Source organism: Aplidium turbinatum, chromosome 15, assembly GCF_918807975.1.
Source record: "Aplidium turbinatum chromosome 15, kaAplTurb1.1, whole genome shotgun sequence".
Classification (NCBI taxonomy): Eukaryota; Metazoa; Chordata; class Ascidiacea; order Aplousobranchia; family Polyclinidae; genus Aplidium; species Aplidium turbinatum.
The window spans coordinates 16140052-16157827 of NC_137486.1; the positions used below are offsets into that span (position 1 = coordinate 16140052).

The window sequence follows — 17776 nt, forward strand, 5'->3', positions numbered from 1 at the left end:
AATGCCCACCTATTGATGCACATCCCTGGAAAGGTAGTTTAATACTAAATCCGATGCATGCAAAATTTAAGTGGCACGTGTTGCGGATTAAAGTTTTATTTCAAGATGTTTGAAGAGGTGTCAATTATGCAAAAATCATATTATTTTAATGTTTATCGTAAATATATCCTCCATCTTTGAAGCGTTCTGCTGGGAGTTCCTTCCAAATGCCCACCTATTGGTGCACATCCCTGGAAAGGTAATTTAATACTAAATCCGATGCATGCAAAATTTAAGTGGCACGTGTTGCGGATTAAAGTTTTATTTCAAGATGTTTGAAGTGGTGTCTATTATGCAAAAATCGTATTATTTTAATGTTTATCGTAAATATATCCTCCATCTTTGAAGCGTTCTGCTGGGAGTTCCTTCCAAATGCCCACCTATTGGTGCACATCCCTGGAAAGGTAATTTAATACTGATTCCGATGAATGCAAAATTTAAGTGGCACGTGTTGCGGATTATAGTTCTATTCGAAGATGTTTGAAGTGGTGTCTATTATGCAAAAATCGTATTATTTTAATGTTTATTGTAAATTTATCCTCCATCTTTGGAGCGTTCTGCTGGGAGTTCCTTCCAAATGCCCACCTATTGATGCACATCCCTGGAGAGGTAGTTTAATACTGAATCCGATGCATGCAAAATTTAAGTGGCACGTGTTGCGGATTAAAGTTTTATTTCAAGATGTTTGAAGAGGTGTCAATTATGCAAAAATCATATTATTTTAATGTTTATCGTAAATATATCCTCCATCTTTGAAGCGTTCTGCTGGGAGTTCCTTCCAAATGCCCACCTATTGGTGCACATCCCTGGAAAGGTAATTTAATACTGAATCCGCTGCATGCAAAATTTAAGTGGCACGTGTTGCGGATTATAGTTCTATTCGAAGATGTTTGAAGTGGTGTCTATTATGCAAAAATCGTATTATTTTAATGTTTATCGTAAATATATCCTCCATCTTTGGAGCGTTCTGCTGGGAGTTCCTTCCAAATGCCCACCTATTGATGTACATCCCTGGAAAGGTAATTTAATACTAAATCCGATGAATGTAAAATTTAAGTGGCACGTGTTGCGGATTAAAGTTTTATTTCAAGATGTTTGAAGAGGTCTCAATTATGCAAAAATCATATTATTTTAATGTTTATCGTAAATATATCCTCCATCTTTGAAGCGTTCTGCTGGGAGTTCCTTCCAAATGCCCACCTATTGGTGCACATCCCTGGAAAGGTAATTTAATACTGAATCCGATGCATGCAAAATTTAAGTGGCACGTGTTGCGGATTAAAGTTTTATTTCAAGATGTTTGAAGTGGTGTCTATTATGCAAAAATCGTATTATTTTAATGTTTATTGTAAATATATCCTCCAATTTTTGTAGCGTTCTGCTGGGAGTTCCTTCCAAATGCCCACCTATTGGTGCACATCCCTGGAAAGGTAATTTAATACTGATTCCGATGCATGCAAAATTTAAGTGGCACGTGTTGCGGATTATTGTTCTATTCGAAGATGTTTGAAGTGGTGTCTATTATGCAAAAATCGTATTATTTTAATGCTTGTTGTAAATTTATCCTCCATCTTTGGAGCGTTCTGCTGGGAGTTCCTTCCAAATGTCCACCTATTGATGCACATCCCTGGAAAGGTAATTTAATACTGAATCCAATGCATGCAAAATTTAAGTGGCACGTGTTGCGGATTAAAGTTTTATTTCAAGATGTTTGAAGAGGTGTCAATTATGCAAAAATCATATTACTTTAATGTTTATCGTAAATATATCCTCCATCTTTGAAGCGTTCTGCTGGGAGTTCCTTCCAAATGCCCACCTATTGGTGCACATCCCTGGAAAGGTAATTTAATACTGAATCCGCTACATGCAAAATTTAAGTGGCACGTGTTGCGGATTATAGTTCTATTCGAAGATGTTTGAAGTGGTGTCTATTATGCAAAAATCGTATTATTTTAATGTTTATCGTAAATATATCCTCCATCTTTGGAGCGTTCTGCTGGGAGTTCCTTCCAAATGCCCACCTATTGATGTACATCCCTGGAAAGGTAATTTAATACTAAATCCGATGAATGCAAAATTTAAGTGGCACGTGTTGCGGATTAAAGTTTTATTTCAAGATGTTTGAAGAGGTGTCAATTATGCAAAAATCATATTATTTTAATGTTTATTGTAAATATATCCTCCATCTTTGAAGCGTTCTTCTGGGAGTTCCTTCCAAATGCCCACCTATTGGTGCACATCCCTGGAAAGGTAATTTAATACTGAATCCGATGCATGCAAAATTTAAGTGGCACGTGTTGCGGATTAAAGTTTTATTTCAAGATGTTTGAAGTGGTGTCTATTATGCAAAAATCGTATTATTTTAATGTTTATTGTAAATATATCCTCCAATTTTTGAAGCGTTCTGCTGGGAGTTCCTTCCAAATGCCCACCTATTGGTGCACATCCCTGGAAAGGTAATTTAATACTGATTCCGATGCATGCAAAATTTAAGTGGCACGTGTTGCGGATTATTGTTCTATTCGAAGATGTTTGAAGTGGTGTCTATTATGCAAAAATCGTATTATTTTAATGCTTATTGTAAATTTATCCTCCATCTTTGGAGCGTTCTGCTGGGAGTTCCTTCCAAATGTCCACCTATTGATGCACATCTCTGGAAAGGTAATTTAATATTGAATCCGCTGCATGCAAAATTTAAGTGGCACGTGTTGCGGATTAAAGTTTTATTTCAAGATGTTTGAAGAGGTATCAATTATGCAAAAATCATATTATTTTAATGTTTATCGTAAATATATCCTCCATCTTTGAAGCGTTCTGCTGGGAGTTCCTTCCAAATGCCCACCTATTGGTGCACATCCCTGGAAAGGTAATTTAATACTGAATCCGATGCATGCAAAATTTAAGTGGCACGTGTTGCGGATTATAGTTCTATTCGAAGATGTTTGAAGTGGTGTCTATTATGCAAAAATCGTATTATTTTAATGTTTATTGTAAATATATCCTCCATCTTTGGAGCGTTCTGCTGATAGTTCCTTCCAAATGCCCACCTATTGGTGCACATCCCTGCAAAGGTAATTTAATACTGAATCCGATGCATGTAAAATTTAAGTGGCACGTGTTGCGAGTTATTGTTTTATTTAAGGTTTTTCGAAGGTATGTCAGGTCGCACTTTATGCCTCGCACTTATTCACGGATGACTTTTTTAGGCGAAAAGCGGAAAAACTATTCTGCCAGAATGACGGTGGTCTGCAAGGCGCCAGTAGGGTTGCCAGGTCCATTTATGGAAAAAAATGACCTAAAAAATGTCAAATTGGCAAAACGCTGCAAAATCGAAGGTTTCTTTATTAATAAGTAATAGATTAGGTAAAAAATGGATTAAACTGCAATGAAGTTCAGCCTACACTTGCTGCTATTGCACAACTTAGCATAGGCGTAGCCAGGGGGGCGAAAAGGGCCATGCTTTCCCCAAATTTTCAAAGTTTGGATTCCGAAGTTGAGCCCTTTGTTGAAAATATATTATAATTTGTATAAATTTATATCGTTTTCTAAGACATCTGGCTATTAACATCCCCCAGGACTTGTTTTAGACACATAGAAAGACACCAATAAATTTTGCAAATCGTTAATCACGCAAAGTTTACGCGATTTACGCTTCTTTTAACTAATCTGTGGAAGAAATTTCAGAATCGCTTACTCTGTTGGGTTTTTGTGTAGCTGAGTTTTTTGTGTTCTCTAATTTTAGCCGCAGTTTTTGGCCGTTTGTGTGTAATAGCTACCTTTAATAAGTTAATAGCCGTTTATCTGCTAATAAATTTCATGCAAATATTACCATGAAAGTGTTTCCAGAAAGCGCTATAATCCATTATTTGAGTGTAATTTTGCAAAAAATTTCCGGGGGAGCATGCCCCTGAACTCCCTGGAATACGCGTGCCTTCGGCACGCTCTAACCCCCCACCAGCTTTATTGTTTCCCTTGCTCAACCCACCAGGATATGCCACTGCACATCAGGTAGCGATGTCTTAAATCAAACACTTTGTCGTTCTCTTCAATTCATCAAATATTGATGAATTGAACTGTTTTTCCCCTAAACTGTTTTTCTGGCTACGTCACTGCAACCTAGCTATCTTCATTCTTGAAAGTACCGTATTCTTCAGAAAAAAAGAATCCCTGACTGCAAGACTGCATGAAATAAAATTGAAATCCAAGTAGTGAAGAACCACAGAAGTGGTGTCCTAACTTCTCTTTCAAAGATTGAACAAAACCACCTTACAGATTAGTGTGATAACGCTCTTTTTGTATATTTATCAACAATAACTTCCCAAATACCAGTCCAACTACAGTTTGCAACGTATCAGTGGCATCACTATTTCCACAAACATAAAAAATCTTAACTACACACCGAGCGCAGCCGCAGTATTTTGCCTCTACAAGTTTAAAACGTGTCTTATAAAAGTAATTGATTAGGCAGCACTGGTCAAAGGATAAAAAGGAAATTATCAGAAAAGTCTGTCTACATTTGTGCCTATTTCAGAAAAATAATTTATAAAATTAATTGATTGAGATCAAAAAAATAAATAGAAATAAAAAAGTATTCAAAAAGCTTATTTGTTCATTAGGATTTGCGAAAGAGCATTGCTCAACCCCCAAACAAGGTTTTTGAATAAAAATACTTTTGCATTGGAAACACTGTTAAAATATTTTTATCATGTGTTGCCAGCTAAATTTTTAAGATTTTTAAACTTGAGTGGAAAATACAGTTTTAGAATCACATTTGACCGAGTCAACAGAAGTCAACAACTGTTTTGTATTGTGTAAGGACTAGGTTCAAATAGATAAAATATTTGATAAATTGCAGTGAATTTGTCTGCATTGATGGTGTTGGATTTTGAGACATCCTTGAGTAAGATACGGTACTGTAGTTTGCCAAGGTTAAGTCTAAAAGTTATAAACTTTACCTATACGGTTGGTTTTGAATCTTTATCAGAAGTGAAGACAACGAAGCGTTTTCTAAGTCTATAATTAATAGCAAAAAGCTCAACTGATCTGCATTCTGCAAGTACTATTAGGGTGCAACCTAATTCGTACCATGAACAATTCGTACCGTCAGTTCGTAGTTCAGTTTATTTTTGGTTTTTGTTGGCGAAAAAGAAAGACACAAAAAGCAAAAACACAATAAACACAAATAATTCGCACAACAAGGATGGCAGCGAAAGACCAAAAGGTCACCAAAGTCAGCTGCCACCCAAACATTTAAACAAAAGACCCAAAATTAAGAACATTAACACATACGGTATATATGTAATATATATATAGCACAATACCAGCACTTTAATTTGTAAACATTAACAATGGAATTAACAATACATTAACAATGGAATATCACAGGGCAACATAAAAACCATAAACAATTGGTACCGTCAGTTCGTACCTTGAAAAAATCAAGAGAAAAAATTAAAAAAGCCGAAGATCGCAGTTTCCACAAACATTTTAAAAGGGTTAGGGAGTATCGGTTAGGTATCGGTATCCGCAAACAAACAAACTGAAAAGAAAAGATCGAGGGAAAAAAATAGAACATTACTGATCACAGTTTTGTTTTTCTGCAGTTTCCGCAAACATTTTAAATTTTCTGGTAATAATCCTAAGAGTTTTTGTTTGTTTGCTGAAAATTTTAAAATGTTTGCGGAAACTGCGATCAGCGACTTCAGCTTTTTATATTTTTTTCTCTGGGTCTTTTCAAGGTACGAACTGACGGTACGAATTGTTCATGGTACGAATTAGGTTGCATTCGTATAATACTATTACCCCTGATATGTGAATGATGGTATCTTCTTTCTCTCAACATTTTGAACTGATAGTTGTATTTTAACGTTTGTCCTATTTAGTTAATATATTCTATGATTAAGAGAAAAAGATAAAGATCAGCTTTAAAGACAGTGTTCTAATCCATTTAGTAAGATTTATACCTTTTCTAATAAGAATTCTAATAGAATGTTTGGGTGGCAGCTGACTTCTGGTGACCTTCATTCATTCATTTTATTTTTCGTTGACTTGTCCGAGATGAGAACGATACTACTACAATAGTCGATATAGGCCTGCCAGCATGTTAATAAACAGGAAAAGGTGACCTTTCTGTCGTTCGCTGCTATCCTTGTTGTGCAAAGTATTTGTATTTATTGTAATTGTATTTTTTGTTTATTTTCCCACAGAACAAAATAAACTAAACTGAACTAACAAGCGGCCACTTCACTTCATCATCTCTTGAAACTTCGATGACTTATATGCAGTAAAAGAGTGAATAATTTGCATTTATTTATAAGAAAATGCGGAGCTGGTATACAAGTCCCCCCCCCCTTGGTAACTCATGACAAAGACAGGACTACACCAAACATATAGGGTGAAACTACTTTACCTTTGCTTTACTGTTCACACACTTCAATCCACATGTTTTGGTCAACTCCTCTTTGTCATGAGTTACCAGGGGGGGGGGGGGGAAGGGGGACTTGCATACCAGCTCCGAAAATGCATTGAACAGTTGAATTTATTCAAGAGCACTTCAACCTGCAGTTGCCTACTTTATTTACTGTATGTGATTTCTTCATATGCAATGTCAAATGTTTCTGAACAACATTTTTTGTTGAAAATGAATATATTTGATGATCGTTCACTGAGCATGCATTGTTGAAAGTTTGCACAACATCGCACAAAGTTGTTTAGTAACGCAAAAACTTGGATGCAATGTTAAGTAATGTTGAACCGTGACAAAAAACTAGTTAAAACTGGTTTGATTATTTTTTATCAAGATATCATGACAATACATTGGTACATTATAATACAGCATAAGACCCCAGGAGGTCACTAGGGATGCACAATACAGAATATCGAATCTTAGAGATTCGAATCGCATTTGCAGTTTCTTTACGGATATCAAGATTCGAAAATAAATCTGTTAAATGAACAGTGTGCGACGTTAAACAAATGTAAAGTTGATATTTTCCGTCTTGCGCGCCGACTTTTTTCATGGACTGTTTGTTCCAAGCGCCTTTTTTCTTCCTTCATATGGTTCACACAGTTATCAGAACTGCAGACACGCAGTGCGTTCGCGCAGGAGTGAATAATTCAGGCCTCGAAATTCACGGCAGACATGTCCGCCGTCACAGCATGTGATGTCCGCGGGAAGTACCATCTAGATCGGTCATATTTGTCTGCCGAGAAATAACGCAGGAACTAGCGATACAAATCGTCACTGCATGGCACGAACAATTGTTGCGAGAATATAATTTTTTGCGCATTCTAGCGCGCATCTAGAAAATGTGAATACTGTATCCCTTAACTTCTATTGAAAACTTTCAATTTTTACGTTGATTCAACGATTGATGACATTGAATCAGCGTAACAAAAAGCATTGTGACGCAAGAAGCCACACGACCTCGTTCGGTGTAAGTTAACCAGGTGGGCGGCGTATTTAGCAGCTACACGGCGCTTTGGCTCTTCAGTCTTCATGCGCATGTCGTTGGTCTGATGAAAGCCTTTCAGAGTGACTTCGCTGAAATTTTAAAACGCCTTCTAAACCGTAGCTATAGTTCTTAAACGGCAAAGAATTAGCAAGATGAAGTAATTAAGCATGACGATTGACGCTAAAACTGGTGTGTCCGCCGTGAGACTTAATTTGTCCGCCGATATAGCTGCTCAAACCGGACACGTTTGTCCGCCGTCAACAAAAACGAATTTCGAGGCCTGATAATTTGTGTGTGCGGCCACGAATGATTCATTACATGTGCTGTACAGTACTGCGCATTGATTTACACCACGCGCTTGAGATTCGTGAACTAGTGAGCAGTAGACTGTAGAGGATTAAAGGGATACTAAAGGAAAAACCTGACTTGGCGATTGTACACGTTCTTTGTGTTTAAAATACTAACCATAAAACGATTTTCAATAAAATTTTGCCCCATTGCGGTCTGATCAGCATTCCGCGCCTGCTTTTGTCAGAGCTTTCAAAACGGGAATGGGCGTGAGCAGCGAAACGTGCGACTGTACAGTCTACGTCACTATAGACTAGCAATCAGCTGATCGAGCAATAGTTGTTGCTGCGGGCGATTTAACTGTAGGCAATTATGTATGTATATACATCAAAACATCAAATTTCAACATCAAAACATCAGATGCCGTAACGTGGCTTTTGTTATTGCTGTCGATAGTGATGTATTCTCGAGCAGTGTTTCCACTTTTTGGTCATTTAAAAAAAATTAAAAATAAATGAAACATTGGACTTTGGGCCTTGCCAGTGCCATTGAAAACAAATTTTTTTCGGTAATTTTTTTTTTGAAATGTATTCTTGAATGTTCAGTTTACGCATTTTAATGCTTGATTCCCATTTGAAATTTTTTGAAAAGTTTAATAAAAATCATAGATTCACAGTATAGTAACACAGGCATCAATTATTGCTTCGGAATTATTTGGAAAAAATTGCCGCGTAATTTCAGAATAGATTCAAAATTCTGGATTCGAAATTAAGTATTCTAGAATAGCCAGGTATTCTGTATTGTGCATCCCTAGAGGTCACTAAGTCAACTTCCACCTCATCAGTATTTTACAAAAAAAGTTAACAATGAAAATTGTACTGAAAAACAATAAAGAAAATAAAGAAACGTTGAATAAGGTTACAATTACAATGTGGTGGTTAGTACATACAAGTCAGTCATTAGAAAACTGTATATGAACCTATTGTAGCAGACATACCAAAAACATGCCACACAAAAATCAAACAAAACACAAATTGGCTCCCAATACCCCACCGCAGTGCAAGATTAACTCCACCAAAAGCTACACAATAGACTTGCATTTAGAAAGAGTAACAACCAACCAGATATATTCTATATAGCTTTTTAACTGAAAAGGTAGTTGAACATTAAATTGACCCACCCGAGAAAGTTCCCAAACTCTTGGTGGGATGATCTGCCCCTGCGTACACAAGTACTCAATCAGAAGTACAAAGTAGAAGTCTATATTCAACAAATAAATTCAAATTTTGCAACAAAATGCATCAAATATGCTGGAGCAACCTTGTGGAATAACACCCCAAAGCACATCACAATGTTGTTTTGTTCATTCAAAAAGAATTTATAAAGCAACTCACACCAAGCTTTTAAAGCTGACTTTACTGATCCATTTACATGCCTTTTTTATATTATTATCATTGCTTTACTATTGTTGATAACTAGTTTTCTTTTTTGTTGTTTTTTGATTTTTGACTTATTGTACTTTTTCCATATTTATTGTATATACACATTAAAATATTCCATGTGGTATTGTGGGGGCACCTTAATTTAATTTACTGCATGTTTTTTCGGTGCCTTTGTAGTGTAGCTTCCATATCAATAAAAGTAATACATTTTATTTTCTCCTATTTGTACAATGAAGTGAATGTTGGGAGCTATGCTGAAAGTCACTTGATTGATTGATCACCATTTTGCTTCAAAGAATCGTGGTTTTTATTCCGAAACATCAGAGTTGACCAGTTGTCTGACAGGGATTTCTCCATTTGATGTGTTATATTTCAATACTTGTTTTTAGTAGTCAAATATAAGCAATTTATGAAATGATTGAAGTATTTTACTCTCAAGAAAAGGGTCGGGGGTTACGTACAACTGCTGGGTTGCTGCGTGGTTCTGTTGTAATATCATCTCTTCCTTTTGTTTATGTTCTATCAAAGTCACAAAAAGGAATTCGATGTGACCATTGTCTGACAAGGTATGACATGAGAAATATTGTTTTTCAAAAAGAAATAGTAGATCTGAGGAGTCTTCATACATTAGTTGAATACTACTTGCTCACAGTAAAAATAACTTAAAATACAATATATATTTGTAACTTCTAGAAAAACTTCAACTTATCTCATTGTTTATATATACCATATTGTTTTATCAACTCACCAATTTATTCAAAGGTTCAATTTTCAACGTTTTAAAAGCTACAGAATGCTTCAGAGTCTTTTTATTGTGAAACGATTTCTTGTTTGATTCATCTTGCATTTCATACTGTCAATATTTTATTGCCTTACATCATTTTGATACGTATGGTTTTTCAACAGACATGAAACACTTCTTCGGTGTTCTGGATGTAAATTTATGAGATATTGCAACAGAGAATGCCAGGTATGAATAGAAATATAAACAACCATTACTAAAATACTGTTCAACTATGCAATTGAAACGGTACGGTTGCATTATAATTTTAAAAGTACATTATCACTCATTTGTTAATTGCAGTTGTATCACGGTTTGCACTTACAGCTTATAAAGCCTTAAAAAAACTCAAGGTGAATGAATTACTTGCAACTTACTATTTTATGTGTGTCTTCAGTTTTCATATATGATATAGCCTGTACTTTATTGATACATCTCTCATATACAGCATGGTATTTAAATTTGTCACATTCTAATATAAACCTTTCATCATGTTTCGTGTTTTTTTTTTCATAATGTGAATGCTGCATCTCTTTGCAGAAAGGAGCATGGCATCAACACAAACCTGAGTGTGCGGCTTTAAAGCGAGTTTCGCCAAAGATCCCTCCTGATTTTGTGATCCTGCTAAGCAGAGTTCTATGGAAATTGGTAATTGACAAAGTCTATATAACTGAACTTTTGCTTTTATAATTTTACTTTGAAAACCTGTGTTTTACCTTTGTTAGCCTACCTTATCATAGTCTGCTTTCATGATCTGTTTTTATGCTTCATTCAGCTCAAACATATGATTTTAGTCAAGGCGATTAGTGTATTATCTGTTTGTATAACTCAATGATATGTATACCATAAAACACTACTTTTTCTGTAAAGTTACAACGTTGTCTCATGTCTTCAGTTGTATCATAACCCTTAGACCCATTTAACCAAAACAGTCGTCTGTCAATATGAAATTGAAAAACTCCAAAAAAAGTCATATGTTTTACATTCAATCTTTATATTTCATCATAAACTCCAGTATCACAATTGCTTTCAGGAAGAAGCGATGGATGACAACAAGACAGAAGATTTAGTTTCTTTAGTTGATTTAGAATCAAGTATGTTTGCTTTAGTTTATATTGTACAGTATTTCATATATAAAAACAAAACAATGAAAACTATTAATACTACAAAAAGTACTCAATGCTAAGCAAAAAGGCAAAGCAGAGCAAATTAAATCAAATATAGTTATTACTATCTGAAGCCTTTATGATCCGTTAGGTGAAACAATTTGTAAAGGCTTCAGATAGTAATAACTATATTTGATGTATTTCATATATATATATAATATTTTTTTGTAAACGCACTTTTTCGAGTTGCATGTAAGGTCATTTACAACCAGTCATATAATGGGCGCAGTTGTTGTTTTAGTTATTTGGGGTTCTGTTACAAATATAATTATTTGTGTGTTAAATAAATATATGTTTGTGTACTTGCTTATTTTTTTTACAATTTTGTTCTCGTTGGCAGATTATAGTCGCCTTACTGAAGCTCAGAAAGAAACTCTTGGTCAGTTTGTTGTAGTGTTGCACTCATACTGGGGTCAAGGTACCCTTCCCCTGCAAGTACCCGACATCAAGGCAGTCTTAGAATTGTGTGCTAAGGTATAATAAGAAAGATTTTACTCGGGTTTTATTTTCAGTAAAGTGTTTTCATTCTGCACTCTTGATTTACAATTCGTTTTAAGTTGTGTATAAATATTTTATTTGACGTGTGATCTCTATGGCGCCACAATAGTTGGTTGGTTTGTTTTTGAATCTTTATCCTCGGACTGACAAAGCCTTGATAGGTTATTCCTGGTAGTTTCGCATACTTGTGGAGGTTCTTTTCGCAGGGCCGGTTACGGAGATTGACAGAGTGAAGTTTTCCGGGTGTTGAAGTGTTGTTGCCGGGGAATTATTCCATTCACTAGGTGCCGCTGAATGGAGAGCAGTCCTAAAATACGTTGCTCTTGCGCACACCCCGAGAGCTGAACCAGCGCCGCGTGACCTTGAGCCGGGCGCGTAACCACTGAGCTAACGGGGCGGAGTACATTTGCGATTTTGTGATCGTTTTGTTAGAAGTTGTTTCAAAATAGGCAAATACTTATTTTAAAAAAATGTTCGAATTGCTTCACTGGCCTATCTTTATTTCAACTAGCCTCTATGTTTTCAGCTTAAGAATAATAGTTTTGCCATATCGGACGAAGAAATGCAATCCGACGTGGGAACTGGGGTTTATTTAAGGTACGACCCACATGAAAAGAGACCATCTTGTTTCTCAAAGCTGTTAACATTGTCGGAATGTTTGTGTGTAGTTACGTTTATGCTGTGGCAGTTACCCTCAATACCCAGGTGTCTGCAGACGTAAATCAATGTAAAAAATGATTGATTTGCAGTCTGGGTATAACATTCTACTTTTACGTTGTTGTGGATTTCAGTTGCAGTTTGTTGAACCACAGCTGCCAACCCAATTGCGTTGCCGAATTCGACCAGACGCGGCTGAACATTCGAGCACTGCGGGACATAGAAACCGGTGAAGAGGTAATGTTGCAGCACGTAATGCTATGTTTGTTGTGCACGTAAAATAAACAGCAAAAAGGACGAAAAATTATGTTCCACTGCCACGTAAGGCTTAGTTTGAAACAATCGTCATACTCAAACTTATTCAAATAGAGTGCGATTGTATGTGTTTGCGCATATACTTTTTGTAAGTTTTTGCCATAACGTTCTCTCTGCTTCCTGCATTGGCCAACTTTCTCATTTCTTGAATATCAGTATGCCCAAGGGTCATTCCAATGTACGTATTGCATTGATGCAATCTTTTGGTCGAACAGTGTTCACTGCCATTAATATGTATCATATATACAGAAAATAATACAGTAGACTTTCGCTATAATGGCAATGTGGCATCTGTTGCAAAATCTCGTTTTTAAACTACAAGAAGAATTTGGCCATAGTGTAAGTGACATTTCGCTATAGCGACACTTTTTCGAAGGTCCCTTCATGTGTCACTGTGGGTGAGTTCTATCTGTATGATGATTTTTATCGTAATAAGCTTTACGTAAGCCTACGTATGTATAATATATAATATGTATGAATATTTTGTGCATTATTTACAAAGTGAGGGAGTCAAAGCCGTGTCTATGAGCCTGTAATAAATATGTTAGCAAGAAATAAGTTTGTTGGTTGAGACTTACTTACAACCTTGTTGAGGTATTTGACGTAGCCACATTATATTTTCCGTACTTTGTAGGTTTTAATTTCGTACGTCGACCTATTCACGACAAGCATGGAAAGACAACGTGAATTGATGAACATCTACAGATTCGTTTGCCACTGCCCTGCCTGCGCCAATAAGATGCATGTACTGTATTCCTTCTCGAATAAAATAATAACCGTTTATGTTGCGCAGAAAACTAAACGAAAAGAAAGAAACTTTGTGTTGTTTTTATTTGATGCTTTCAGAAATTTGATTCAAAAAATTGTTGAGAAATTACATTTCATCGTATGAGTTATTGAACTTTCAACGTGTTTTCTGCAATGTATTTTGTTTTTTGACATTTTTACCATAATTAATTAGTCGGTCTTCCGTTTTCGAGTGTTGGTCATGGTTCTGCTTGTTAACGTTCCACACAAGATTGAAAAGACATGATGATTGTGTGCTAATTTGTTAATGTTTATGTACTTAGTACAAAATGAAATAGCCTAGACTTGAATCTGATTCAGTTCACGTGTGCAAACTATTGTGCAGTGTCAACTGCGTGACAGACTGGTAAGGCCATCCGGCCAATGTTTGAAGGGTGTCGGTTCGATTCCTCTCGAAAGCACCCGATAGATGGACAAGAAAATTATCCACACAAAAAATCCGTCATTTTTACATTGATGCAACGTCTGCAGACGTTGAAACAATGTCAAAATGCCGGATTTGCTGTCTTGGTTAGCATCCTTCTTATCAACTGTTCTCTGTCGTTTAGAACAAAGAGATGCTTCAAGATTTCGATGGGCCCATCTCTGCCTCTAAATTGGATGCTGTCAAAGACCTGCTTAACGAATTGACGCAATTGAAAACTTCAGGAAATTATGGACAAATACGCGACATAACCGAAAGATATATTGACCGCAATGTGCTTCCGTATGAAAACGTATACATGGCAAAGGTATGGCATTACATTCATGCTTGCTTTTACTTGCAATCTTTGTTTTACTACTGTTTTCCTTGGCTTGCACTAAGCACTCATAGCACACAGCGTTCATTCCAATATGACAAGAACTACAACTTTCCAATTGTAAGCGCACTTTAGACATACATCCAATTCAGCTCCGATACAGATCTTAAACACGTGAAATATAGCCCTGACTGTTCTCACAAGTGAATACGGCAACTTTCTTTTATCAAACTTCAAAGGATTACGATAACAACACCAATTGTGATTGACTGTAGTTAAATTTTCTTTAATTTTAACATTTTGTTTCTGTTGGTAAGGTCCTTGACTTTGCAATGGATTCTTCGATTGAGCTTCAAAAATTCGACACCGCTTTCCACTATGGCGTGCTGAGTCTGAACGCGTACAGGTAACTATGAGCATTTTTGTATAATTGCAATAACTTGTCCTCAACACCACCTGGCGAATCTCTTGTGAAAAGGCTACATCGATTGAATTGTGGGGTTAAAAAAACATATGAACAACTTTGTCACATAGAACTCTGATCACAAACTCTCTCAATCGAACTGCACAGTGTTGTGTATAAAATACCGCGAAATATTGCCTTTTATTTCCATTCAATGACTGAGGGTGAACTGATATCAGAGAAAAACTGAAAATTAACAATCACCAATTATTAGAAAATATCTTCATGAGAGCCACCCAGTGACGGGGTTGCAAATCCTCAAACTGGGAAAGATACTTCTTTATTTGGAAAGAAATGAAGAAGCTCTTCACATGCTGCTCGAGGTATCTATGAACGTATTGCCGCAGTAAGGTTGTTGGTTGCTTTTTTGGTGCTTGTATAGGATGGAATCTACCGAAGGTGTTGGTGTTTTAACTTGTAATCTAAATCTAATGTATATGTCATTATTTTAGCTGTGATCCTTACCCTAGTGCGTCACAGAACCTGTAACTTACATTAGTTCCCTTTTTCCAATAACCTTTGTTTCTTTTTTTAGTCGCTGAAGATCTTGCAAGTGACACACAGTCGCGATGGGGTTGTCATGCACCAACTGAGAGAACTCATCGGTCAATGTCAAAGTGAACTCAAACATAAAAACAAAGCAAAGTGACGACGCCATTGCATGTTGGCTTTCCACGGATCGAATGATGGAAGTGATTTCCTCTCAGGAAATTATCCTTCCTCCGCTGCAATAGCTTGATGACGAAGTGGCGTTTTCAAGTGTCAAAAAGCCAAGCGATATTAGCGCATGACCGACACCTGAGTTTGTGGTTTAAAACCGTAGTTGGGCTTCTTGGTGAATGCTGCATGCGTTTTTTTTCATTGTCAGTAAAACTATATTGATGAGGCTCATTGCACAAGCTACTGGACACCGTCCCAAAGAAATCGATTTAGATTTCGAAAGATGTCCTTTCGTCATGTCCAATTCAGTCATTGCCTACCTCTGGCTTGAGTTCAACAACTTCTTGTTTCTATATTTTTCTCCAAATTTTATTTTTAAAGGCGTTTGACACGTTTCATGATGCATATAGTGTTAGATGGCTTGCCACTGTTCGCCATGTAAAGTCAAACAAATGTATGGTTTCTGTTTTCTTGTTTGTATCCATCAAATAACACATAGCTTACATGTGTCTATTTATTTTTTGCTTGAAAGTTTGTCTTATTTTTTAAGTCCTACTCACAATATTTGTGAAGTTTATGGCTTCAATGCTGGATAGTTTACCCAGGTTTCGAAGGGGTCCGGTTATTACCCTACTCGAGTTGTTTGAGTATTTACGCTAATTTGAATTGCTGCTATTTTTTTGCTTGTTACGTCAATTAAACTGAAGGTGCACGTGATGCTGTTGCAAATGAAAAGATTGTTGAGAAAAAATCAACGAACCGTGACATCGTCATCACCTACTGACGTCAGTAGTCGTCTAGAAAATGGTTCATTAAAAATATTAAAAGGACTACTACCCTGTGCTTTAAGATTTCGATTAAGTGTAAGGAATGGCAAGAAAGCCAATCTTTGTGTCCACATTCTTGCCAAAGCGACAGCTGCGCGCTCCTGAACGGTCTCTGAATCGACACGTAGAACTTTTGAACGTAGAACCAGGATCTCACCAATGTTAAAGCCGACTTGTTGCTTGTGCGACGTTCACTGACTCGTGTCCACTAGCATGTGGCTGATGAGAGCGTCTGGACGACTGCAAACTTTGACAGTTATATCAGCGCAATTCACTAGCAGACTGACTTCACACAGAGTACAAAAACGAAAAGTTTTTTAACACCCGTGGAGACAGCATGTTGCCTACATAATTGGCCTACCCGAGAACACAGCTGTTTTGAAGTATAAACTTCTGACCCTGCTTGATCTTGTTATTAAAACACGATCCTAAGAATTAGCCAAACTCCTACTGTAGGCGATTGAATTACGATATTCGCACATAAATAAGCAGACGTGATGCACAGTATAAGTTTAATAATGTTGGGTTGTCAAAAACTAAAATTTGTTTTGATGAAAATAATATTTTGTACATTATACACAGTAAAAGTTAGAATTATTAAAAAAGCGTCATCATCGCAAAATATCAATCACGACAGGCACTTTTCTGTAACGATCCCATGTAAATTTCAAATGAAGTGTTTGCAATCAGAGATCTGCAAACTGTCGCTTTCACTCTTTCGTTTGAGTAGCCTACGGTGTGACAAGTTCTGACTTGCGACAAATAAAATCACACCAGCCTAAATCCTACGCGCTTCCTGTAAAGCAAGAGAAAGGAGGGCACAGACAGAATCACGAAAATTGCGGCGTAAGGGCATCTAGAATTGAAAGCACACAATTCTGTCACTACAAGAACAAAATATTTTTTGCAAAACAAATCTGCCTAAACAGCAAGACACAGGGATAACAATCGAATGATGACGGGTGGAGTTGATTTTGAGAGTTGAAACTGAAATACATAGACAGTCGTTGGAAGCAAACAATTTAAGCTAATGAGGACAGCAAAGGAGATAGCTTGCCCGTGCTGATTGTAGGTCTACAGTAGCCTATAGGCTAGGCTATTAATTTCTCGCATTTGTCTTTCAATCCGTATCATAGAGCAGCCTGTAATTTCATTCAGCTGTAGTGTAACAAGCATTGATGTCGTTAAACTCTTTATCAAGTTTCCATTAAAGTTAAAGTAGAGTTCCAGTTTTAGTAACCCATAGGTAGGCTAACCTTAAAATTCTAAGTGTAGCCTTATAGACTTAAAGCCTAGACTGTAGCTAGGTGATTTTGCAGTGCGCTTAATTTTAAATGGTCCCTCAAATATTTCATAAAAAAAGAACGAAATTTTAAATTACTAACTAACGGAACTATTAAATTAATAATTTATTACCGCTGCCTGTGTATAGGCTTCACAGAATAGTCTAACTTGAAATTCATGTTGCATTATGTTTAGACAATTTGCGCTAAAGCAGTAGCCTACGCTATAACAGCGAAAATAAAAGACTTAAACTGACGTCTCGCAAACGCTAAAAATTTTGATTTAAAAATATGAACATTGCAAGATTTTTTTTCGCTATTCTTTTCTTTTGTGTTGGAAAGTCGACCAGCGAAAA

General features: G+C 36.4%; 1 protein-coding gene across 1 annotated transcript; it reads left to right on the top strand.

Annotated features, from left to right (window-relative positions):
* Positions 1-8681: 8681 nt before the first annotated feature.
* Positions 8682-16021, top strand: LOC145784475 (histone-lysine N-methyltransferase SMYD3-like). Its single transcript, XM_082596298.1, has 12 exons — positions 8682-9789; positions 10130-10193; positions 10545-10652; positions 11038-11098; positions 11511-11644; positions 12195-12265; positions 12460-12562; positions 13275-13385; positions 13996-14178; positions 14505-14593; positions 14865-14973; positions 15186-16021. Exons 1-12 carry the CDS (start codon positions 9638-9640, stop codon positions 15297-15299), a joined length of 1299 nt encoding a protein of 432 aa, XP_082452424.1. The 5' UTR covers positions 8682-9637; the 3' UTR covers positions 15300-16021.
* The last annotated feature ends 1755 nt before the right edge of the window (positions 16022-17776 follow it).